A 25,629-nucleotide genomic window follows, 5' to 3' on the forward strand; every position below is an offset into this window, starting at 1 on the left:
CAAACTGGGTGTATAATTCTAGGCTCACAGTTCCTCACAGCACAAGTGATCTTGCTCCTTTTGTAGTTGTTGAGAAGTCAGCTGTTTAACTTTAGTTTCTTTTATTGTCATCTGTCTTTTCCCTCTGGCTGCTTTTCATTGCTGTTGTTGCTGATGCTTTACATTTTCACTCTGATACAGCTAAGAGTGGATCCTGCTCGGGATTCTTGGGACTTTTTAAACTGTAGATCAGTATCGTTTGCATTATTTATCATTTCCAGAAAATTCTCAGCTATTATTTCTTCAAATATTTCTTCTCTTATTGACAGCATATAATTGGGTCTTGGTTTTTTATTTAGTCTGATAATTTCTGACTTTTTTCTCAAGTGTTTGGTGCATTCACGTTTAATATAATTAATGATATGTTTGGATTTGTGTCTGCCATTTCTATTTGTGTCCTGCCTTTTTTGTTCCCCCCATACTGCCTTCTTTTTCTGTTGAAAAAAATTGTTTTTTAAACCCTTCAACTATTAAATACCTAAACCAAAGGATTAAAAATTAATATTTGCTGATTATGTATTAAATGTCTCAAACATGTTGTTTTTCTTAAAATAAAATTTAGCAAAGTACACATTTTTATATTGAATAGTGTTCGTGAATTCCAGTGGATTCACGATCTACTGTACTTGGTATAACAGCTTTGATCTTTCTTGTTTTGAAATATAACTTTGCAAAAATTTCCTAATTGATTAAAACATTTTACTCAGTAATTTTTCTTGCTGGCCTGAAAAGGTAGAGGTAGGTGCCTGGTGATGTTTGGAAAGACTCTTTCTCCTAAAGACGGGGTGGCATCAGTCAGCAGGGCTTTGATCAGACCCTCACAGGCTTTGTGTTTCTGCCAGGGAGATTCATTTTTAGATGAAATATGGGGATGAGAACTGACAGTTTGTTACTTTCTTCTTTGGAAGATTTATCAGATAGTATCATACTTATGGTGGAGTCTGAGAACTTGAGTGTAACTAAAATGCTTTATTGCAGTTCAGCAAGCTTTACAATGGGTTTAGTTTCTCACCCTGAGATGAATTATGGTTGTGCAACTTTCCTAATTATAGATTTTTAACTGATTTGAATTTTACTCTTTCCTATTTAAATGGAATATATACACACTCTTACTCATGTGTTCTCAGAGAGGTCATCATATCAATAATATACTTAAGAAGCCATCCGATGTTACTGCAAAGCACAAGAAAGTAATTTTTGAAACATCTCAAGGATACAAATACAAGTGGGATCATTATGGTGTATACACAACTCTTTTAAGTGTTTTTTCTGATCCATAACTTTGATACATTGGAAGATATTGAAACCAGTCTTCAGTCACCCCTCAACTGCAAGACCACAAGCTCTTCTGCAATACTCTTCTTCTATGTGTGGTCTTCTGCTCTTGTACATGTGAAAGTAGATTTTGTCAGACAATCACATTTCTTTTTGTACCCTTCATTCAGTCACTCATCTAGCAAAAATAACGACTGGCATTTATACGCTACTTTGTGGCAGGCAACTCTTATCAGCACTTTACACATTTTAAACTAATTTAATGAGAATTAAATGATTCATGAGAATCATCAAAGGTAGGTAGTATTACCATCCCCATTTTACAGATAAGGAAACTGAGGCACAGAGAGGTTAAGTAATTTGTCCAAGATTATGCACCTTGTAAGTGGCAGAGCCATGATTTGAACCCAGGCAGTCTGGCCTCGACATCTGTGCTCTTAAGCACTGCCTTCGAAGCATTGAGTTCCTACCACATTCCAGTTGCCATACAACATGTTGGGGATGCTGCCATGAACAAGAAAAAGTCTATGCTTAGAACTAACGATCCAGATGAGCAGGATTTTTATGCTGTCTTCCCTGTTAATCTCTTCAATAAACTAGAAAACACAATAAGGATCATTCTTTTCTTGATTGGAGTATATATCTGGTTTAAAAAAAATCATTACTTGGCAAGTAAGACTGTGTCTTTTTCTCACTCTGTCTCACACACACACTCTCACTCAGAGAAACTCAATTTAAGTTGAAATGTCATACTGAGTAATGTTTTGATGTAGTGATTACTGAGAGGCCAGATGTTATGGGATATTTTTAGGCCTGAGCTGAGTGATGAAGTAATGAACAAGCCCATGAAATTTGCATTTGATAGAAAGTTGGGCCACAAGGAAAGAGGGTGTTCATCTCATTAAATTAGAAAAATGATCCATGGATACCTGCAAGATGTCTGGGAGGGAGGAGGGCAACATCACCAACCCAGGGATGCCTGTCCCTTGGATACAAGTTGGGGAGGGGATCTTTGGGCAAAGGAGAGTGGGTGGCAGCCTGAAAAACACCACGGATCAAAGTAGAGTGGATTCAGTGGTGTGGTAGCTTATTTAAAATTAACTCTCCACAACAAAAAAACAACCTGAATAAAAAATAGGCAAAGGACTTGAATAGACATTTCTCCAAAGTACATATTCAAATGGCCAATAAGCACATGAAAATATTCTTAGCATCACTAATCATTAGGGATGGTTAAAACCACAGTGAGATACCACATCATACCCATTAGGATGGCTCTTAAAAGAAAAAACAGAAAGTAACAAGTGTTGGTGAGGATGTGGAGAAACTGGAACCCTTATGCTCTGCTGGTGGGAATGTAAAATGGTGCAGCCACTATGGAAAACAGGGTATGGCAATTCGTCAAAAAATTAAAAATAGAACTATCACATGATCCAGCAAATCCACTGCTGGGTAAATATTCAAAAGAACTGAAAGCAGGAACTCAAACAAATATTATACACTTGTGTTAATAGCAGTATTATTCATAATAACCAAAAGGTGGAAGCAACCCAAGTGTCCATTTGAACAAATGGATAAGCAAAATGTGGTCTATACATACAATGGAATATTATTCAGCCTTAAAAGGAAGGAAATTCTGACACATTGCTACCACATGGATGAACCTTGAGGACATTATGCTAAGTGAAACAAACCAGTCACAAAAAGACAATTACTATATGTATATGAGGTTTCTAGACTAGTCAAAATCATAGAGACAGAAAGGAGAATGGCGGTTGCCAAGGGCTGGGCGGAGGAGGGAGTGAGGAGTTATCGTTTAATGGGTACAGAGTTTCAGTTTTGCAAGATGAAAAAAGTTCTGGAGATGGATGGTGGTGATGGTTGCCAACAATGTGAATGTACTTAATACCACTGAACTGTATACTTAAAAATGGTAAATTTTATGTTATGTATATTTTACCACAATTTTTAAAAAAATCAACTTTCTGACCTCTCCTTATTGACATGTGTTGGGGTAGGAGGGTTTCCAGCATTCCCGAAAGTTTGAGATTAGATGGCTGGGAGCTCTTCTGCCCTTGAATTCTCTCTGTGGCTCTGGATCACAAAGCCACTGTTCCTCTGGGAGGGACTTACTGAAGCAGGGAAGAGCCTCCCGCCATACCAGCCATTTATAATCTTTCTGTGAGGTTTTGGGTCTGTGTTGTTGCCTTCAGTAATGTAGATGCTTGTCAAGAGAGACAGAATCCCCAAAAGGCAATGCCTCAGAAACTGAAAATTGGGTTTATGAGGCCAGGGTAGAAGAACTGGAAAAGAGAAAATGGAGGAGACATGTACTTGAAGCCAGATTTGTTTATGAGTGGGCCCTCCTTTCTCCAGGGCTAGGAGCATCTTGTCCTCAGATGGGGAGTTGTGGTGGCCTGAACTCCTCTCCCCATTTCCACTTGACCAGCACTAGGCTTGCGTGTGGCTGTTTGTCCCCCAAAATAAAGTCCTCACAAGAGTATCCTGCTTCTTTTCCAGAGAGTTCCCCCTTTCCTGGTTATTTCTGAGTATGCTGGAGAGAAAGCCTTCAGGGCATGCCGATCTCCCTGTCAGCCAGGGAAGGGAGCTCCTCAGAAAAGGCCAGGCTGGGGCAGCCACACCAAAGCCATCCATCCCCAAGGTGGCATACAGAAGGTTTATTTATTTTAGTGCTTTTCTTTACAAGATCTCAAGTTCTCCTAGATATCTTGTTCAACAATTCAAAGTATGGAGTATCATCTTCAGATTTCACGCAGGGTGTTTCCTGGAAACCTCTGGATCCCCAGCACCTAGCCCAGTGCTTGGTATGCTGCAAACATTAATACATGTTTGTGCAATGAATAGTTGAAATTAATGACCCTGCTGAGTAGCCTGGCAGCCTTAGTTCATAGCCCAAGCATGTCCACCTGTGTTTCTTCTATGGTCCATTTTGGTTTTGACTGCCAATTTTCACTATATGATAAATTGATGGTCTACTTACTGCAAATGGGTCATATAGAGCACCTGCTAGTTACCCAGCCAACTGTGAAAAACCCATTGAACAGTCCAAATACAGTTGAATATCAGCTCATTTGTGACAGTCTTTTGCGTTTTAAGGTAATGAAAGTTTACTATTTAAGAACAAACCAAAACAAAAACACCTGAGAGCAAAGAAGACAAAGAAGAGAAGTTCCAAATTTATCCCCCAAGTATTCTCGTGGGAATCCTGAGCTGAAAACAGCTAGTGGGAATCGATAATCCACCTACAGATGATCAGATTCACTGCCCTTTGAACATCTCCCCCAGTTCATGGTTAGAGAGCCCCCGTTTTCTGCCAAGTGTGTGCCAGGCTCAGGAGAGCCAAGGCTGAGGAAAGCACTGTCCCTGCCTTCACGCCGCTCACAGCTCGATGTGGAGGAGAATTACTTTGGAGTGTGCCGAGTGCCCCAGAAGGAACAAAGATGGTGAGTGCGGCCACCACCGCCGCACCATCAGGGAGCTGGGCTCCCTGTTAAAGCTCCAGCTCCCATCAACAAAGGTCCTGCCTTTGATCTCCCTTGGCAGCACTGAAACAAGCCAAGCAAAACAAAACAGGACCCTTCCCGACGTACTACATGTGAACCCACAGGAGGGATAGACAGAGAATGTGGGAGATGGAAAACAGGCCAGGATTCACAGGAGCAGGTTTCTGATGCAAAGACTCCTGGTCCCATTCGGCATCCAGATGATCCCAGAGAGATGCGTTGTCCACCTCTGGTCCCAAAGAGCTGGTTCAGTTTCCCAGCACCCTGCTGGGCTTCTTCCTTTCTGGCTCCTTTCCTGACTTTGAGTGGAGGGAGCCATTTCCATATTACAGAACTTCATGGGTTCCTTTGAGTCCATGTCACATCTGGCCTGGGCCCTTTCCCTTCTAGGGTAAGGTGATTGTAGGATTCCCATTCTTTTGACATCTGCTGTTGTCCACTGGAATGGGCCCAGATGTCTTATTTCTTCACTTGCACTCCCATCCTCAGACTTGGGAATGTGGGGGAATCAGGGCCATGGGAGCCGAGTCAGAAATGAAGACAGGGAATTCTCCAGAGAGATGGCCTTTGGGGAGCAGCAGGTCACCCCCTCCCCCACTTTAGAAATGACAAATGGCTTTGTGGTTCAGAGAGAATAGAGTATTTCTTTTGAGAGCCTGAATTGTTCCATGGGAAGACTTGCTTCCAAATATTTCCTGTTCGCACATTTACTTACCAGACGGCTCACTGTGCCAAAGGCACTTGCTCACCAGCTCACTTACCAAACCAGAGGGCAGGTTCCCTACCTCCTATTTGCTTTGCACCTCGCAGCCCCTAGCACCGCCCGGTCAGATAGCACTCAGGAAGCTGTCCCAACTTCATGTGGATTCTCTCTTGCCTTGTGGATCGCACTAAGGAAATGGCTCCCTTCATAAAGATATCAAACTCAGGCAGTAGAGGAGGTCTTCGAAACACAGACGGTGTGATTCCAGAGGTGTTTTTAGTTCAAGCTGTCCAGATCATTTCCGGCTTAGGTGCTGGCTCCAGGACACGAATAGGAGTTGAGATTAATAGCTGAATCAGGAGCAAAAAATGAGCCCAACTGGGGTTTCTTGAGGTGATTTATTCCAGCTAAATATGTCAGTTGTTTGTTTGTTCTAGAAATACTGCTAGAAGGATGGGGGAGTATTCCAGATTGTTGACACTTTGACTGAAATGAGAAGCAAAATGTAACTGATATGGGATCTAACAGGAGTTCCTGCCTGTTATGAAGAGGAGGCAGGATTAGGAAACCAAGAGGCGCAGGCGAATCCTCAGGGACGGCTGTGGACTGTCCCCAGCACCCGCCACTCATGAGCAGCCTCCCAGCTGAGGCTGAGAGGCCGCTGAGTTCTGTCGAGCTAGACGTCTGCTCCTGACACTTAGTTTTGCTTAATAGACGTAGTGTCGATTTTCCCAGGAACCAGCAGATCTGGGTGCCTGGACTGGGAAAACGCTCACAGTGACAGCAAGGCCAGCGTGGCAGAAATGCCGAATGACCTCCCCAGACGTGCTGGCACGTTGTTCGGCGTCTCCTTCTCGGGCAACCATAGGCCTTAAAAGTGGTCAGATTTCTAGAACTTCTCCAGTGGTTAAAAATTCTCACACAGAAATTTGCCAGTGAGCCACCTGGGTCAGTTACTCGACAGGGCTTTATTCCTAGAGGAGATGCACTTATAAGAGCCATACTCTTCAAACCCTCCTTTGGTGGTTCTGATAGCAAACTGACCAGGAGTCAGCGGGTGCTTTTGGGTTCTGTAAAGGAAACCAGGTACTCGGATTTGATCCCTGAAAAGCTTGTAGACTAGGGGTTTCCATCTGGAAGCCTGTGAGCTGTCGTCTGCTAGTAGAGTTCCATTAGGTCAGTGCACCTTTCAAAAATGTTTAGATTTAATTACCTTTAGTGTAGGCAGGCTGATATCTTGAGCCTGGCTCTTATTTACTTGCCTGGTTCTGGGAGACATTTGAGTTTTTGATCCCTGAAGAGGACCCACAACAAGGGTGGATGACTACTCAGTGCTCTGCAGTCTCAGGAGGTGCCCCTTATGCAGGTGACAGTGTGAATGGTGCCCTGGGGTTGGTAACTGACCCTCACTGGAGACACTCAGGGAGGACCTGGATGAGGTTATAGCACAGTCATCAGGAAGCCATCCAGAAGGAAGGGAGGCATTCTGTTCAAGACCATGGGTGGGCGTGCCCTTCATTTGTAAGCTTAATGTAATTGGTTGATCAGAATTCCCACTGAATTTAAGAACAAAATACTCCGAAAATTCTTATAGGGATGAAATAAACATGAGTAGAATTTCCTAAGCGTAGGGACTATGGGAACTCTTTTCCTTGTAGGTCTTTAAAAAAAAAACCAGACCACTGAAGGTTAGGATGGAGAGTTATGAACTAGAGTGGTGCTTCTTGAACTTAAATTTGCACACGAATCACCTTGGGAATCTTGTTACAGGAAGATTCTGATCCGTTGGGTCTAGAGTGTGTGGATACTCTGCATTTCTCACAAGATCCCAGGGGATGCTGAGGCTGCCTGCCCCAGACCACACTGAGTAGCAAAGCCTTATAGGACCTCTCAAGGCCTTTTCCAGCTTTGGATTAACTGGAAAAATCTATATTTTTTCTAATGAGCTGATGAACAGCATGTCAGTGCAGCAATTAGGTAAACTAGATGATCAAAGAAATTGTATATTCCTGTGTAACAGTTGGGTAGGTAAGATCATTCATTCAGGTGACATTTATTGGACATGCATCATTGGTGAGACCCCAAGCAGTATTTGTTATTTAGTGAGAGGAGCAGTCACACGAACTGGTTCCACAACTCCCATTCCTTCCAGCTGTTCTCAGAGCAGCCTCAGAGCCATTTTGAGGTCTCAGCTCTGGGGCCTGCACAGCTGTAAACCCAGCATCATTGGCTCACCTGATGGTGGTCGAGCCCAGTTGAACTACTTCAGGCCAGACAGCTCACAGACCGGTCATGGTATTGACTTTCAGCCACAGTGACTCAGCCCAGGATCAGAGGCTGCTTTTTGCAGCAAATACCACCTTCTGGGATTGGACAGCTTAGGAAACTCAGCCAGGGGAGCAAAGGCTCCAAGACCAGCACACAGTAGGTCGTCAGAGATGTTGCTAACAATGTATTGAGATAGATTGCCTTCATGAAAGCAACCCTGCTTTCTGAGGGGTTGGTTAGATGGATCTGGTGACATTCCTCTCCCGGAGCAGCGATGGGCTGCACATGGGCTCAGTCCTTTCAGATTTTGTTCCCAGCTGACTCATCTGGCTTCAAATTTCCATGTCTGTTCTCCTAGTCACCACATGCTTTTGGCACATCTCTTTTGATTTATCTTACCAATCTGATCTGTGGCTGCCAAACCATGTTCTCAATTTAAAATTTTATTTCAACATACTTGCCTCTCCCACCTCGTGCTAATCTATTATTTCTTTTACCTGGTAACAGATGCTCGCTTTCCTTTGGGCGTTTGACAGCCAGCCCCACTCCAGATCTCAGCTCAGACTCCCTGGAAGCGAGAGATGGGGACAGCATTCAAGGCCCCCATGGCCATTGCCCGCCTTGGGCAGATACCATGTGCTTTCCTGCACAGCTGTTTTGCATCCCTGCCTACATTCAGCAGATAAACAAAGAGCAGGTCCCTGGCATGCTGAGCCCAGGAGCACACAAAACACAGATCAGTACAAAATACCAAATGTTCAAGGTTCCCGTGATTTTATTTCTGAATCAGCTGCCTTGAATGCAACATTATTCAAGCTAATTAGTGAGAGTTTTGTGTATTAATGTGAATGTTTCCTCCTTGTTGCGCTTAAATGCATGTTTTTATACTGCCAAATAAGATTGAAGGGAATTATTACTTTAGTATTTCTCTGAACTTTTCTAATTTATTTTCATTGAGAGTTCTTCATCAGAAAGCTTCAGTAAGTCATATTAGATTTCAGAATTTAGAAATATCTACTCTTTTAGCTTTATCTCAGGCCCCAGCCTTATATCCCAGATTCCAGACACCACTTCTTGAGCTCATTGTGGATGTTCACACCTCCCTGCCTATGCTCCAGGTGTTCCTTCTGCCTGCCTGGAAGGCCCCCCCCTTTTCCCCTCCCACCCCAACTGTGAAAGTCCTACTTCTTCTCTGTTGTCTTCTGTGACCCCCAGGCAGAATCTCTCATCTTCCTTTTGTGCTGCCAAAGAATTTTGTCCATATGTGTATATAACACTAGACTGTGAGCTTTGTGGGAGAAGATACCATGTCTTATTCCCTTTGTAGCCTCAGGGGCATAATAGGTACTTTTAAAATGATTGACCAAAGGATGAGCAAATTCAAATTCATTGTCAGGCACATTGATGTATAGGTAGTCAACTATACAAATATGGGATGAATAAACAGATTACAAAAAATATTTTATACATGTGAGTTGAGGAAAAAGATAGTTTCTGCCTGAGGATGGGGTCATGGAAGATGTCAGACAGTGAGATTTTCACAGTTGGGGGTGGGAGGGATGCTGAGGAGAGGACTTCCAGGCAAGCAGAGCAAAGGCAGGGAGATGTGAGTGTCTGCGATGAGCTCAAGGCATGGTGTCTGGAGTCTGGTACTCATGAGGCTGGGGCCCAGGATATACCTAAGCTAGAGTGAGGTATGAGAGATAAATGTCTAGTGGTTGGGGTGATTTCCAGGGAGTCAAGAAAGTCTTCCTGGGGATAATCATTAGACATTAAACCTGGCCCTGATAAAATGCCACTTTGATACATTCCCTAAGGTGCCCAATGAAAAGTCACAATGCCACATGCTCCAGCGCTTCACAGGGGTGTCATGTCTTCTCTCTAAGCTCTACACTAAGCTAAACATAGTTATTATTTCAAGAGTTATCTTGGGATTCTTAAAAAATTCAAAAATAGGGTAAAATATTGTTTCTATTAGTTTTAATAAAAAGTAAAACCTTGATTGACTGGATCCTTCAAATGACTAGAATTTTCTATGTGCCTGACTTTTGGGTGAAAGAGGCAAGTCACAAAAAGCACCAGCAAATGTGATCATTTTTTAAAGATCCACGTATGATGTATCCCAGGAACAACACCCCAGAACCCAAACTCCTGTTTCCCTGCCACTCTACTCAAGTTTCAGGGCCGTCCACTGTCCCCCGTGAAAGTCCTGTCGAATATTCATGGTCAGGTCTTCTGATTGGTCTTTGAGGTCTTTGAGAACAAGGGACTATATTTCATACCACTTTTTATTCCACACAATATCTAACACAGATCTTTGCACATTTTAGGGTTTTAAATATTTGGCAATGGATTAGAAAATTCTATATATCTTCATTAGTGTCAGTAGTGTGGTTAGAAGATTTTAAGTCATTCTCCTCTGTTTCCTGTTTAGTACTTTGGAGTCAGATGGATTTGGGTTCAGATTTCTGTTCTACCAGTGATTGGCAATGTGAACTTGGGCAAATTACTTACCTCTCAACCTAACTTGCAGGGTCATTGTAAGAATTAGTGATTAAATATTTAAAGTATATGGCAGCTGCTGTTGTTATTGTTATTATTTCATTTGTTTGAAAGCAGAAGTTTCCTGGCTTGTAGCTTATGATTCCACAGTTGAGAGCTCTTGTATTTTCTGGAATTGTATGAGAGTTAGCTCCTATTAAAGGCTGGCTTTAGTGAGGGGGTGCTATTTGACCTGAACCTTGAAAGACGAGTAAATGCCTACAAAGCAGAAATGGATGGAAAAGGCATTCCAGACAGAAGAAACAGCATGTGCGAAGACCCAAGGGCGTGAAAGAAAGTGACATATGGAGGACGTGGATCATGGCTAGAATGGGGGATGTATGTGATGGGCAGTGGGCATACCGAAGCTAAGCATGTGGGCAGGTCATGAAAGGCATTGTATGAGAAGCTAGATTTGGGCTATCAGTAATGTAGTCAGATTGATACTTTAGCAAGATTCTTCTTCTATTCTTCAGTAATTTCCTGTAAGTTTTCAGTGAGTCTGAACAAAAATTTTTTAAATTAGGTTAATGAACTTTGAGCCAGGTGTATGGGATAGGAATAGACTGTTTTCCCAGCATGTGACTTCTCACTATGCTTAGAGAGACATCTTCCTTAATTCTTGGGTGGACTTGGGTAATGTGGCCCGGCAGTCTCTTCTGCCCTCTCTGTCAGGTTGACAGTTCCACGTACTTAAATGCAGTCAATGCTGGTTTGTCCCAGGTTTTCTCATAACTTGTTTTTTTGCCTAAGGATTTCCCCAGTAGATTGAATCTATAATATCTTTGGACATCAACTGCAGCAAATTAATGCTAATCATGTTTGTGTACCCTTCATTTCTGTGCTAATGTAACATACACCCGGCCAGATATTTTCGAACAGTCTTGAAAAGTGCAAGCGGGGTTTGGCAAATATGATGACAAGTCATCACTCGTTCTGTTTTCGGTATTGTTCTCTGCCTTATGGACAAGTGAGATGTGGGGCATGGTGAGAAGGAGCACAGTGTCTTTGAGGCAATGCCTCTCTCCTGCTTCTACCTGGGTGTTCGAGGGGGTATCAGAATTGGGCTTGGCAGGGCTGCCTGCCCGCTGTGTTGCAAGCACCTGGCGGTGGCTGAGAGGCCCTGGTCTCTCTCTCCTGCCTGTGTTTCTGGCTCCTTTTCTCTGCCAGTTTCTCTTTCATGCTGTTCCTCTTGCTTCACTTGCAGGTGCCTTTTCTATCATTTGTGCTCAGCAATTCTACTATTGTTCTTCCTGTCTGGTTCTCTTAAATCAGCCCACACCTTTTCAACTCCATATCCTGAGTCAAGTGTTTGAAAGCTGTTATTTCATGTTAATTAGAAGTTCTTTTTCCAGCCAAGAAGCCTTGCACAGAACTGCTCCCCCAAGCTGAGGCTTAGAGAGGAGCTCTGGCGTTTTGTACTTTGGGTACAGTTAAAGGAATCGTGGATAATTGCTCTTAGGGCCCTGCTGCTGCCTGCCATGCAGGGAAACCTTCCCCAGCATCTCACGGCTCTCCCTGGGGCAAGCCAGCTCTAAGCTTGGCTAAGCCAGAGGAACTCAGTGTACCTTCCAGAGGGTATCACCGTGGTCGTAGGTGGGGTCTCTCTTGGCCAAAATGGCTCAGAACCAGCCCTCATCCAGGAAGGTCTCTGGCCTCCGAATAGGTCTCCACCAAGTGCTGACAGGTGACCATTTGGCAGCTTCTCCTTCCTTTGTAACACATCTCCCAGTTGACCCAAGTTTGGGGGGAGATTCTAGTGGAAAAGCAGTCCTACTGCCTTCTGGACTCGTGAAGACATCAGCAGGAGTTCGCTTCTAGCTCCTTAAAAATGTCTCAAGACACCCTGAGTGGCTGCGATTCCTTGTAGGTGATCCTGGAAAGGCCTCAGGGAATTTCAGCTTCTTGAGATGTCTTTTAGCAGAAGCTGACCCCTGTTTTCATGTCTGGTCTCACTCTTTATGCCCCCCTGCTTATGGATCAGGGGCTGCATCCTCTTGTTACCTGGCCCGTTGCCCCATTATCCTGGGCTTCTGCAAACCCAGGCTTGAGGAGGCTGCAGACCTGAGCCCTCTGGGAGCCACCAGCACCCCCTTAGGCATCCTTTGTTCCATTTAGAGGGGGTGGTTGGTGCTAACCCGTTCCTGAGCTTGAGCAGTGACAGGTTAGGACCACCCTCATCACATCTACCCCAGAGGAAAAAGAGACTTTCCTCCTCCAGAGTGCCTTCGAATGAGGCCATTACAGCATGTGTGGTTGAGGAATTCTCCTATACATCTAACTTACATAGCTAGAAACATATTTCCTTATCTTCTGTGGTTTATAGAGAAAGTAGTCAGTGAGCAAATGCTGATTTAAGGCCCTTTGACTTCAGAGCATAATTCTAGGCTCTGTGGAAGTGAGGCCAGAGAGAGAGAGGTTGGAGTTCTTTTATTGAAGAACCTACTATTCACCTACTGAGAAGGGTTATTACACGACATTGGAAGATGACATTGGAATTGTTGTAAAGTGCCAAACACAGAGCCTGGCACATAGGAGGCCTTGGATAAACAGGAGCTCCCCCCCCTTTCTTTTGTTTCTTTTTATTGTTATTATTGACACAAACACCAGCCAGTATGATACATACTGAATAGAGAAGATAAAGGTGTAAAAGTGATATCAATGGAAGACTTATCTGATGAGGTGGGGTTTTAGCTGAATTTAGGAAGAATTAAGAAGAGACATGGATTAGTGGAGATTAATATGGAGAACATGGCATATATATTCATAGAGTTATGAAAGAAACATAGTCTTTGGCCAATGAATGATATTGGTAGGAGTAAATGGCACAGAATGGGATGGTGAAATACGAGTAGCCAGTGGGCGGAGTGTTAAGGGACTTAATAAAGAATTTTGACTTATTATTACAGACAGTATTGAATCATGGTAGTTTCTTGAGCTGGGAATGAAAATGATTTTTGGAGATCTTTATAATTTCTTGGAGCCGGGCAAGTCAGGGACAGAAAGACCATTGGGAAGGTATCTGGGCTCATGCTGGGGCTTTCATAAGGATAGTAGTGATGAGCCCAGGGACCAAGAGAGCTGACGTCTACAGGGAGACTCAAGTAGAATTTGGGAGTGGGATAACTCTGAGATGCCAAGAGACAAGGATCTAAGCTTATATTCAGAAGGTCTGGATGGGGGGTGAAGCCATTGTTGGTGACAAAAATAGAGAAGAGATAGTTGGTGATTATGGAGTGAGCTGGTGAAGCCCTTGAACAGCAGGGCTGGGGAAGATCAAAGAGGAGCGGACCTTAGCCAGATTCGTTATGTGCCTTCAGTTCAGGCTTTTCAAAGCGTACGAGATTTATTCACTTTCACATGATGAGGATCCTTGTGGAAGGTTTTTTGTAGATACTTATATCACCTGAGTCACATCTCGTATAATTTTGTAAATAAATCAAGATTCGCTTTTCACAAATTTTTAAAGTTTTGCAAGTTGGTTTTGTTCTAAAAGCAAAATCTCTGTGTTCTGAATAAAATTAGTCACTCTGATGCTTTTAACCTGACCACAAATGGTCATGTTGTGCCTGCATTTGCCTTAGTGGTGACTTATGCAAAGCCACATATTGAGCTGGGAGTTCTGGAATCCTGGGCCCTGATGCCACTGCTTCCCTTGGGTCAGCCTTTGGACACCCCATTCTAGAATGAGTCCAGCAGCTTCCGGTTCTAAGCCAGGCCACTTGGTTTTGTTTTGGTGGGGACTCTGTCTTGAGCTGTGTTGTTTTCTCCCTGTCCCCCTGCCATAGACTACTGTTCTCCAAGGTGAAGCTGGAGTCGCTCTGCCGGGGCCCTGACGAGGCGCTCCTCACCTGTAAGCACATGCTGCAAATATGGAAATCCTGCTACAACCTGACCAATCCCAGGTAAGAGGCCAGCAGCGCCTGTTTTGTGTGATTTTTGCATGGGCCCCTGCCTATCAGTGCCATCTCTGGTCGGCATTTAGCAGGCATCAACTCCAGGTCCCCTCGAGCAGCAGATAATGGCGGCGGAGCCTCACACACTCCATTTCTAAGGGGATTTTCTCCCCATGGCTGACGAAGCCTCCAACTCTTTTCTGTGGGTTTCTTTTGCTTTTGCTGCCACAGTGACCAACAAGGCTCAATTCACAGTTGGTCTCTATCTGATTTCTCTCAACCAGCCGTTTACTGAACTCCTTTGACAAGTCTTATCGTCTTCCTAGTGATTTATGGATAGACTAGTCAATTATATATTCCAGCAGGGGGCCTTACAGTGAGATTTAAAAGACCTGCATAGACAACAGGCCGCCTTCTACTAAGGAGAGTGGAAATCCCTGTTGGCATGATAAAGTATAATTTTCAAAAAGGTAAAATCATGACTCAAACAAATATAAAATAAACACGTATCAAAGATTTTATTTACCTCATTAACTAATGAGGGAACCAGTAACATGTTAAGACCTGTTCAAAGAAGAATTTGAAAAATAGATATGCTGAAATGAATTTGCAAAAACAATATCTTATAGGACAGTGAAATATATTGTGTGGGGTCGTCTTTTCTACAGGGTGGAAATTGACTGTATCTCGACCAGACAAAATTCATTTGCCTTCCTATCAGTTTTCTACAGGTTAACTCTGCCCTGCAGAGCTGTAAAATGGCCTAGTCGAAGGTGCCACACTGAGGAGGCAGATAATCTGGGGAAGGTCCACTAGTCAACACCCTCATGCCCCTGAAAGATACCCGATAACCTATTGTGCCCATTTTCAAGTCTTGGGCAATTTTTCCTGGTCTATGTTTAGATTGCTAAGTGTGTCCTGCCCTATGAAAGAAGTAATTTAATGAAAAGGGACCTAGTGATTCAAGTGAATTTGAACAACATGTCATATACTCAGAATATTTTTCAAGTTCATAGCAAGATGTATGGATAAGCCCACATTATGCTCTTAAAAGTCAGGAGCCTAAAAATGTGTAACTCAAATTGTAAATGTGTACTAAGGGTGTGGCTTGCCCAGTCCAGCCCACCAGGAGGTAGGCAAGTGGCTAATGGCCTGGGGAGAGGAAAGGTGGGATGGGCGTTAGGGAAGCAGCAGAGTGCAGGTGGGGTCCCATGTGAGATTTTGTTTTACAAAAGTTTCTGCGGTTAAAAAAAAATGTTCAAAATCAAGGCTCTGTTAAGGGGATGGGTCCCTGTGAACTGATGTTAGACAGACTCGTGACCATAGGCCGCGTGGGCAGTGCAGCTAGAAGGGAGGGAGCTCAGACTGGAAAGCCAGCCCGCTGTACAGTCCGGCGCCCACCGGGCCTCCATGCAAGGCCTTGCAGAGCTGGAGTCAAAAGAATTAGAGAGAGTCCCCTTCATGACCATAGCCTGTGGCACATTACTGTGCCTAGTGCTCCCACCTTCCTCTTGATGAAAAGATAACCATGACACTGGCCTCTTCCCTTTTGTGGGTATGTTCTGAAAATAAATAAAGATCATTTTAATTTTTAAAAAATTCTACTTTTCTAAGGCTGTCAGCAGAAATAGAAAATGCCCATATTTATGTTCCAGAAAAGCCCCCCACTCCTGGCCTATCAGAAGCAGCAGGATTTGGGGGGGAGTCTTTGCCACAAGCCCAGCTCACAGGAGATACTCCCCAGGCTGGCTGCTTCCGTGTTGGAGCCCATCCCTTTGCCTGTACCCCCTTCAGAAATGAGAAAATAAATCCATCGGCTTTCACATTGCCAGCTCTCCCTCAGTTCTCCACACCTCTCCCACCTCCCCACATTTCCTCCCACTTAGCAACCAAGAATATTGAATGCGAGGAGAAAAAAATAGCGGAATTGGAAGGCTTTTTAAAAATACTTAACCAAATGCCTGGGCTGTGTCCATACTTCCTCCGTTTCCTGAAGGATCTTTCAGGGCCAGAGCAGGGAGGAACCCGGGCTCCAGGCAGAGTCTGGATGAGGTGGGGGTGTGGAGGAGGACCCATCAGTTCCACAGGACTGCTCCTGCCACTCCTCTGCGAGCCCGGAGGGAGGGGGTGGTAATCGAGCAGGCCCTTATGAAGGAGCTTCCTGTTTATTTTTTTAACCATATTTATTTTCTCTGGGATATAAATAAATGTTGCTCCTGTAGCCCTTACCATTGTGCAAATTTAGACATCCTGCCCAGTGTGGTCGGGTAAGACGTGACCCTGGCGGCAGAAGGAAGCGTAGAGAGAGGAGGGCTGTGTCTTGACGAGGGACAGCACACTGCAGTTCTCCAGATAAGGGCAGCTCTGGGTCCAACAGCCTTGAGTCTGCGGTCAGGTCACACAGGGTTTTAGAAAAGGGTAGACTCGCATGAACAAATGTGTGAGAATCATCCCTGCTTAAAAACAAAAAACAAAAAACCTGAGCAGAACGCATCTTGGCAGGAGGCGGTCGGTTTCTACCTGGAGAAGGTCCACACTGACGTCCTGGCTCAGGGGCCGTTAGTTCTGCACGTGCTCAGTTGTGGGAGGGTCCTCTGCTCAACCTGCCAGGGTTTCCCACTGTCCCCCACCCCCTCCCCACTCCATCGTGAGGCTGGCACAGGCCTCCAGAGCAGCGAGGCGGTGAGGCACAGAGGGAGACATGGGCAGTAACAGGGCCAAATGGAGAAGAGCCCCGAGCTTCATGTTCTCTGCAGCTTGGCCCCTCCTCTTTATTTTTGCTTGAAGGAAAATCCCACTATGAGCTGGTTGCTGAACTGAGCCTTAGACAACTTGCAAAGAGCGTTCCACCTGCAGTCTGAGAATGCATCTCTTGCTGTGAGCAAAATGGTGGGTGGCACTCTCTTGAGTGTACATTTGGCAAGGTGTTTGTCATTGCAGAAGCCTGGGTTTATCTCCCTAGCTCTGCAGTTTTGCTTGCATTTAGGGTAAAAATCTGTCTCGTGTTTTGTCTTCTGTCTCTTAGTAGAGTATAAAGGTCCCTCGGTTCTTGTGCATATTGACTTGGCCACTCCAGACAGTGTGACTTCTGACCAGAGCCCCACGGAAGGTCTCAGCAGCCTCCCTGAAGTGAACATCACAGCATGTCGACAAGGGATGGTCGTACATGCTCTGTGTCAGCAGTGTGCTAGGCCATTTATATATCTTCAGCCCCTGCGTTAGCCTTGCCAGACAGCTACCATTCTTTCCGTTTTGTAGAAAATTGAAGCTATACGAGGCTAAATAACTTGCCCAAGTTTTCCCAATTAAACAAGTAATCAAGCTGTGATTCAAACCCAGGTCTGTGTAACATCAGCTCCCTCTACCTCTGAGTTGACAACCAACTTTTCCTTTATTTTTATTTTTTGTTGTTAACCACTTCTTTCCCCCCTCTTGTCACTGCCACTTGGACTATCTCCATCATGTAGCCGTATGATTGGAAGAAAATTTTTTCTTCCTAAGTCCTATTTCAATCACTTACGAATAGCATTTAAAGTTAATTTTAAAAAAAAGGATGATTTTTTTTGCTCTAACCTCAGTTGGAAATTAGAGACCCCATTTCATACTAATAGTCGCCAGCATTTTGGAGGAACTTTTCTTTTTATAAAGTGTGCTCTCATTTCATCTTCAAACAGTTCCATAAAATGGGCAAACGTCATGTTATACTCATTTTACGGATGAGGAAATTGAGGTTCAGGAACGTTGGGAACTTGACTCTTGTAATCCAGTCGTAAGAGGCCTGGAGAAAAACAGGAGTTCCCGCTCCCACCTGCCCCGCTCTGGTTTCCTATCCAAGGCCCTGCTTTTACATCCAGTATCTGTTGTGTGCCAGGCGCTGTTTCAGAAGCTGGGAAAAGGCAAAGCTGCATGTGACAAAAACTCCAGGGTTCTGACTCCCAGGCCACCACTGCTTGCCTCTGTTTGTGTTTCACCTCTGTTTGGCTGTGGAAAATAGCATTTCCAAGAGAAGGTTGAACCATCACTACAATTTACTCTGAATTGTCAGTCCTAATGGGGAAAAGAAATTACCTGGATGTATATACATCTACATATGTGGATGTCCAAGTTTAGGTACCCTGGATTTGGGGTTCCTTCCGGTTTCCTCTCCCTAAACCCTCTACTGGCCCCCCTGACCAGGAATGGTTTTCCTTCCCTCCTGCCATCCTCCTTGGAAAGTGCTTCTGGCAGATGAAGGGCCAGGCAGAGAAAAGGTGAGGTACCTGGCCTGTGAGGGGAGTGTGGGTGGTCCACAGGAGGTGCCCAGGCAGACAGTGTCCTAGAGGGAGAGGGATGACAACTTTCAGGCTTGCATGAGAGAGACTGGCCAGAGTGGGAGAGTTAAGGAGACTCAAGGGTTGGCCAAGGCCTCTCTTGGCCCCTTCTTCCACATTCTATGGATCATAGCCAAGGCACATCTTGATTGGTTAAGACTCTGCCCCATATAAATGAAGAATTAAAAATTGCTGGAAGCATCCAGCAAAATTCTCAATCAGTCACAACATTCAGAGTAGAAACAAAAACATCTCCATTTGGAATAGTTAATTGTTGCTTATATACTGTTTTCAAAAGGAGCTATGGGAGACAAACTAAGGACTGTAATCAAATATAGTTTCTCTGCTGGGGGAGGGGGAACAGATCCTGTGTCGGTATCAGTGGATGAGGTCCACAAGATGAGATTTTGGTTTTAGTTGGAGTTTCTAATATTTGGAGTAGGAGGTCCTTAACTCAGCTTGCCCACACCTCTCATTGTCCCAGAAGACTAGGAATAAGTGGTCTTCAGAAATTAGCTGGCCATATTAACCCCAGATGTATGTTTGTAGGTATGTGTATTTATAAGGACACCTGATGTGTGCCTGGAAGTTATAACTCTTCTGAATGCTCCATCTACACGACCTTGGTTCAGCCTCACACAGTTCTATGTAGGAAGACGGTCCTTGTCTTCATCTGACAGGGAAGTCACGGAGGCACAGGGAAAGTGGCCTTCCCCAAAGTGACCTGCTCTTTAGGGACAGATGTAGGATAAGAATCCAGACCCCCAGCTGAGTTTCAGGACCAGCATCACACATGGCAGCCAACCCTATGCTCTGAACCTTGGTGAGATAGGAAGCCTGGAGGAGTATGGCTGAAACAAATGTTTCTGATCCACTTCCTCAGATTTGGTCCACCGAAAACCCAGGCAGGTCCTTCCTTCGAAATGCCAACACCTCAATGTGTGTCCTGGACTCCCCAAGGTGATGAAAAATATCACTGTATTTTCAGATATCTTCTGAAAAACTCCTAAGTGGGGAGCCATTGCAATATTAAGATAATTAACTCTTTGGAATATTTTTGTAATGTTTATGTTAAAAATACATACATGAACAGACCAGTGCCAGAAATATTCATTCAGTAATGTGATTAATGAAAATTTGCATGTACTTCTTTTATGTTGTCTTCTGCTCAGAGACATGTATTGTTTCTCAGTTGTGGAAATAATTAATAGAACAATTTCCAAAAAACATGTGTCCAATGATGTAATAAGTATAGGCTGACAAACAGTCTGTACTGAAGCAAGTTCCCTTCTGTTTCCTGTGGATTTCTCTAACTACATCACTGGACGTGGAAATTGCAGCCTGCAAGCCATATTAAGTTTCATACCAAATCTCGTTTGTACCACTTTTAGCAACAGCTGCATAGAGGAAGGAAATTGTGTCCCTTTATTGTATAATTTGAACTTCTTTTAAAAAAAAATCACTCTCAGAGCCCCCAGATTGAAAAAAAAAAATGGATTCCAAGAAAAGCATTAGAGACTCAAACCTCAAGAGACAGATATGCTTCTTTTTGGAGCTTCTTTGATGGAATATCATGAGAGGAAAAAAGGAGAATGTAATTGTTTTCACTTACGAGCTTCTTAGAATAAAAACAAAACAAAACAAAACAGGAGTCTGTATGAGCTAAGGTCCCTTAACTGTGTTTCATTCCCATTAGGCCTGATGTGGCCTCCATGTGACTTGCCAAACGAGTGGTGCCAAGCTTGTTTTATAGGAACAAGCTGGAGAAGGGGGATCAGGGCAGGAAGCTGGTAGGAATGCTGGCCTGGAGGCTGGCGCCAAAGCCCTGCTGTGTTGTCTGCAAGGCCCGACCTTCTCCAGCTTTGGAGCACTGGACAGGGGCCGTAGCTTCCCGGTCTGCCAGCAACCGGCTCATTGCGTGACCTGACACCTCCTCTTCCTCATCTATTAAACCGGGATGCGAACGGGGCCGTGGCTGTGATCGCCCTTTGAAAAGCAGGGGCTGGGGATTCTCGAATCCGGCTACACATTTGAACCATCTGGGGAGCTTTGAAAAATGTTGACCGCCCCAGAAATTCTGATTTATTTAGTTTGGAGCTGGACCTAGGCATTGTGTTTTTCAGAAATGCCCCAGGTGATTTTCCTGTGCTGCGAGGGCTTAGAAGCACTGATGAGGGCGCTCGTTCATAAAGACGGTTCCAGGATGGTGTCTTTATGGGCTTGATGGGTTCTAAGACTTCACAGCATAGAATGCCAATCAGGTTCTCCCTATAAGGTGGATGGAGAACCTGGCTTGAAGTTTTCATTTTTGTATCTTATAATGACACAAAAGAGGCTAAAATTAGCAAGAGTCTATATGGGTGTCGTTTATGCCATGTTTGTGATATTTAATACTGAAAGGAATCCCAGCCCAGGCCGAGCCAGGAAGCAGGATGCTTGTAATAAGTGGAAAGGTGCTGAAGAACATCAAAAACGCACAGAAGGTATTACTGCATTTCAGGAGTCGGTTTGAGTTGATTCTGTTTCCTTCCCCCTGCCCACCTTTCAAATGACTGACATTATAGCTGTGTTTTGCAGTGATTCTGGACGTGGGAGCAGCCTCTTAGATAGAACCATTGCTGACAGACGACAGCTTAATACAATTACTTTGCCAGACTTCAGCGATCCCGAGACAGGTGAGAATAAAAAGCCAGAGGGGATGAAATGGTGTCAACGAGAATATGGGGGCCTGGCCCTGAGTGGTGTGGGATGAAGACTGCCAGGGACTGGGTTGGAAAAATTCCTCACACAAATAGGTTAACCTCTCAAATGAGGCGCATATTCTCCAGTGTCTTTTTCAAGTGTGTGTTCACGGTGGAGGAAGTAATATTACTTGCCCAATACAACTCTTTGAAATCTTTTTATTTTTCCCCTTGCTCTTGGAGCCTGAAATTTGAGACTAAAATTAGATTGTTCCCATCCCCATCGAGCTTCCCCTCTGCTTTTCTGTTTCTCCCTCTCTCTCTAGATTTGAGACCTTGCTGAAATCAAGGTTTGGATTTCTAAAATCCAAGTTTGGATTTTCATCTGTTCTAACTGAACATATGAACACACACATACCCAGCAAAAAGACCCTGTAGAGAGGCAGGTGGGTTCCGAGCTTCTGATCCTACTCTCCCCAGAGGGAGGCCTGTAGCACTTGGCCTCTGAGCAAATATTCACTCCTCGTTGTCATTTCCATGACCATATTTGCCTAAGTACAGAGGAGTAAATATACCTCTGCAATTTCCAAAACTCCAAACAAGCAATTCTAATAGTAATACTGGCTATTCAGTGGCAATTTGGAGGACTCCACAGACTCACAAAATATAAAGAAATTCACTCCACTTTGAGCCTCAAAGGTAGTTCCAGAGCATCATTTGGAACCTGGTTCTGTTGCTCTCCCTCTACCCCGCAGGGGCCTGTGAAAGGCTTAATTGGTAGCTGGGTGTGCCTGGTCTTTCATGGGCTGGCTTCATGAAAGGAACCTCCATGCCCTTCTCCAGCTCTTGTGCCAGGTCCCAGCTCCTGGCCGAGCCCTTCCAAAGAAAGCCAGAGAGGAACCCTTGGGCATGCACAGCCACCCCCTGGAAAATCTCTGCCCTGGTGGGATGGAAGGGATAGAGTCTCTGGGAGCCAGGTGTGGTACTCACGCAAGCCAGTCCTCACAGCTGCCTGAAGACTGCATTCCTATGCTAGGCTCCCTTTTACCAAATTTTAAAGTCGGCTTGAGAAGTCTGATCCCAGAACCCTGGGGTTCCTAGGTCAAAAGAGTGTTGGGCACTGGAAGTAGTACGAATTGCAAATTAGTACAGTTTGACATGGCTGCAGCCACTGCTCAAAATGCAGACTGCCTAAGCCACAGAGAAACTCACCCCCTGCAGTGGCCTGACCCCTGGGTTGATCAGTAGTCCTTGGTGGGCTTAGACTGCAAACTAGGCAGAGACTCTGACTTGGACCGGCACAGCAGATTTCTGCTCGTGGGTCCAGTCCTCCTGGAGACACTGTCTAACCCTCTTTGTTGCTGGAAAGGGCAAGTCAGGCTGTCAGGACTAGCCACTGCAAGGTGAGGCTCGGACACAGGGCAGAGAAGAGGAGAGGACGCTCACTACCGCACCAGCAGCAAGTTTGGCAGATTCAAAACAGATACTGCGGCTGCCCAGGGCTGTCTTCCCCCTTCGCCCCTCCCAAGGATCCTCTGAGGACAGTCATACCAAATTCAGAACCTCTTTCCTTCCAGCTGGCTTGGACCTTAATTTCCCCTGAGGTCCCAAGACTTTCCTGCCACATCACATGACAACAGATAGTGACAGAAAAGAAGTGAGGCCCTTGTTCTCGTTCTCCCCTTTGCCCCTTGGGACATTTTCCCTAGAGCCCTCAGAGTCTCAGATGCCATAGTGTCAGGTGAAGTATGTCTGTGTGGCACAGTCAGGGGGTCGCTGCCCCTTTCTCCTTAATGGTGGTGATGCATCCGCTCTCTCTCTCACACCGGGAGCCCAGGTGGTCAGAGTCTAGATGGCTGGTGCAGGAGTCCTTGAACAACAGGAGAAAACCACAGCCTCCAGGGCACTGCCCAGTGCCCATTTTATTGATGTTGCTGAGATACCCATAGGAATCCCTCCAAGACTTCTTCTGCTAGCCCTGCCCCCAGAGCCCCACACTGTTGGTTTGCACACCACCGATTACTTAACCAGGAGGCCAGGGAATCAGAACAATGGAAGGCCATGTTAGGAGGCCCTATCAGTTGCAGACTGGTTGTAAGTAAGGATAAAACTTTCTGAAATGATCATTTAAATCAAAGAGACTTAAAAATTAGGAAGGCTCATCTAAAAATGGAAAAGATGCCTCCATTTTGGTTGATAAAGCCCAATTTTATATAGTTCAGCTCAGGGGGAAGTTCCGGGAGGGCCAGCACATTCTTATTCGTACACCCCTGTGGATGGCCTGTCTTGTGAACTGCCTACAGATTTTGTTTCAACTCTAGTTCAGAACGCACCATAGAGAAATTTTGCTTCCACCCCTGCGCTTCCATCTTGTCTTTCCCTAAAGATAACCATTGTTATTAGCTTTCTGTTTACCCTTCCAGTGTTTTTTCATGCAAATAAGCATAGATATTATTTCCTATGTCCCCTTACAGAAAAAATAGCGTACTATATATATATACACTGTTCAGTACCTGGCCTTTTCCACTTCACAGCATATCCTGAAGATCCTGCCATATCCATCATAGAGAATGTCCTCATTCTTCTTTAGAGCAGCATAGTATTCCATGACACACAGATTACACGTTCTGGGCTTCTCTGTCCGGCATGATCTCAGCCGTGTTCCTTTCCTTTGCCGCATTTTCAGTTCATGTGGTGCTGAAGGAGACTGGCTAATTTTGAATATCCACTGCAGCACTGCTCATTTAGGAAAGCTACTGGGCCATAGAGAAAAAGAGAAAAGGAACTTATCGGAGGTAAAAAAAATCAGAACAGAAGTGACTCTGAGACCAGCCATGGTCCGAGAGAGCCCACCCCTGGCAGGTGACAGCTTGTCGATAGCATTGGTCCAAGCCACACCCGCTGCTTCCCTGCTTTTCTAAATTCCCTAATTTAAAGGGCACAAGCATCTAACACAAGCAAAGCCATACAGTGGCCAAAGCCATGGTGAACTTCCACTGTCACAGTCCTGCCAATTCCGAATCACCCACTGTGCAGATTGACCCCTTCATGAAGCCACAGGCCCTCTTGGATCTCTTGTTTTTGTGTTCCAGAAATAAAATTTGTTTCCTTTTTATTTTTTTGTTTTCTATTGTGGAAAATTTTCAAATATACCAAAATAGAGATACTAATCTAATGAATCCCCATGTACCTACTGCCAGCCTTCAACAATTAGTATTCTTTTTTTCATCCATCTCTCCTGTCCCAGACTTAGTTTTTGAAGAGTATTTTAAGGCAAATCCCAAACATCATATTTCACCTTAAAATTTCAGTATATTTGTCAAACAGAACAGAACTTTTAACAAATAGAATTACAATACCATTGTTATACATCTGGGTCATTATAAAGGCTCAGTGTGCTTGATTTTTCAAGGGGTTCATTAACTAGAATATGGTTTTCCACCTCTGAACTTGTCCATATGCAGTCCTGTGGAATAACATAAGGGGAACCCATGTCTAGAAGCTTTGGATTGGCCAAATCTGCCGTGGCTTATAAAGTAGATGCTGGTTTTATTAAATGGACGTGGCAAACTGAAAAAGCCCCCCTTCAAGACCCTGATTTCCCTTCTAATATCATCTCTGGCTCCCCTTCCCCCCACCTCTGTCATCTAATAGGTCCCAGCATCGACAAAGAGGAATCAAATGGAGCGACAGCCTTGGCTCTGAAGCTATCAATCATTGCCTTTTCTTTGGAATAAGTTGCTGGTTCCTTAAATAGAGGGTGAAAAAAAATTTTTTTTCTTCCTTTTGCCTTCAAAACAGGATGTGGAGTAAGGGGATTTATCTTTGGTCATTGGTAGATATTACTGGACACCTATCCAAAGCAAAATAATTCTTTTAACTTGAAAGTTTGGTCCATTTTGTCTGGGAAAATAATTGTCGCTGTGGTGGTCCCCCTACTGCTGTGTCTCTCTCCGGCTGTAAGACATGGAGGTGGCAGTAATAGCTTCCTTTTCCAAGTGCCCAGCCAGTGCGCCCAACCATAGACCAACTTAGAAAGCTTAGCACTCGGTTGTCATGATGCTGGGACCGTGACATATCATTGCACCTTAGTACCTGCACCTAGGAAAACCTTAATTCTCAAGTAAACTTTATATAAGTGCTTCTCATAAAAAACAAATCTAGGAAAAGTCAAGTTCTAACCCTTTCCAATTGAAAAGCAAATAGTTTCCTCTAGAGTGTCCTGGACATTGTAAATTAAAGATGTATTATTTTCAGTGGATCATACTGCTGAATCCGTGCCCAGGTAAATCTGAGTTATTTTTATTCCATGGTGTTGTTGCAGAACACTTAAATAACCAGTGGAAAAACAACAAATTTGTTTTCTTCGAAAAGCACTTGTATTCTATTGTC

At 44.4% G+C, this 25,629-nt stretch overlaps 1 protein-coding gene across 5 annotated transcripts in view; it reads left to right on the top strand.

Moving 5' to 3' along the window:
- The window catches only part of TTC7B (tetratricopeptide repeat domain 7B), a 248,951-nt gene that overhangs the window by 164,532 nt on the left and 58,790 nt on the right, over positions 1-25,629 (top strand). For all 5 annotated transcript variants that reach the window (XM_087448059.1, XM_087448057.1, XM_087448056.1 and 2 more), the window contains exons 16-17: positions 14,139-14,255; positions 21,134-21,231. In XM_087448059.1, the coding sequence (XP_087304185.1) occupies positions 14,139-14,255; positions 21,134-21,231 (215 nt within the window). The remainder of the gene's footprint in view (positions 1-14,138; positions 14,256-21,133; positions 21,232-25,629) is intronic.

The sequence above is a fragment of the Ceratotherium simum genome, chromosome 24, assembly GCF_057802395.1.
Source record: "Ceratotherium simum simum isolate JZ-2026a chromosome 24, ASM5780239v1, whole genome shotgun sequence".
NCBI classification, from domain to species: domain Eukaryota; kingdom Metazoa; phylum Chordata; class Mammalia; order Perissodactyla; family Rhinocerotidae; genus Ceratotherium; species Ceratotherium simum.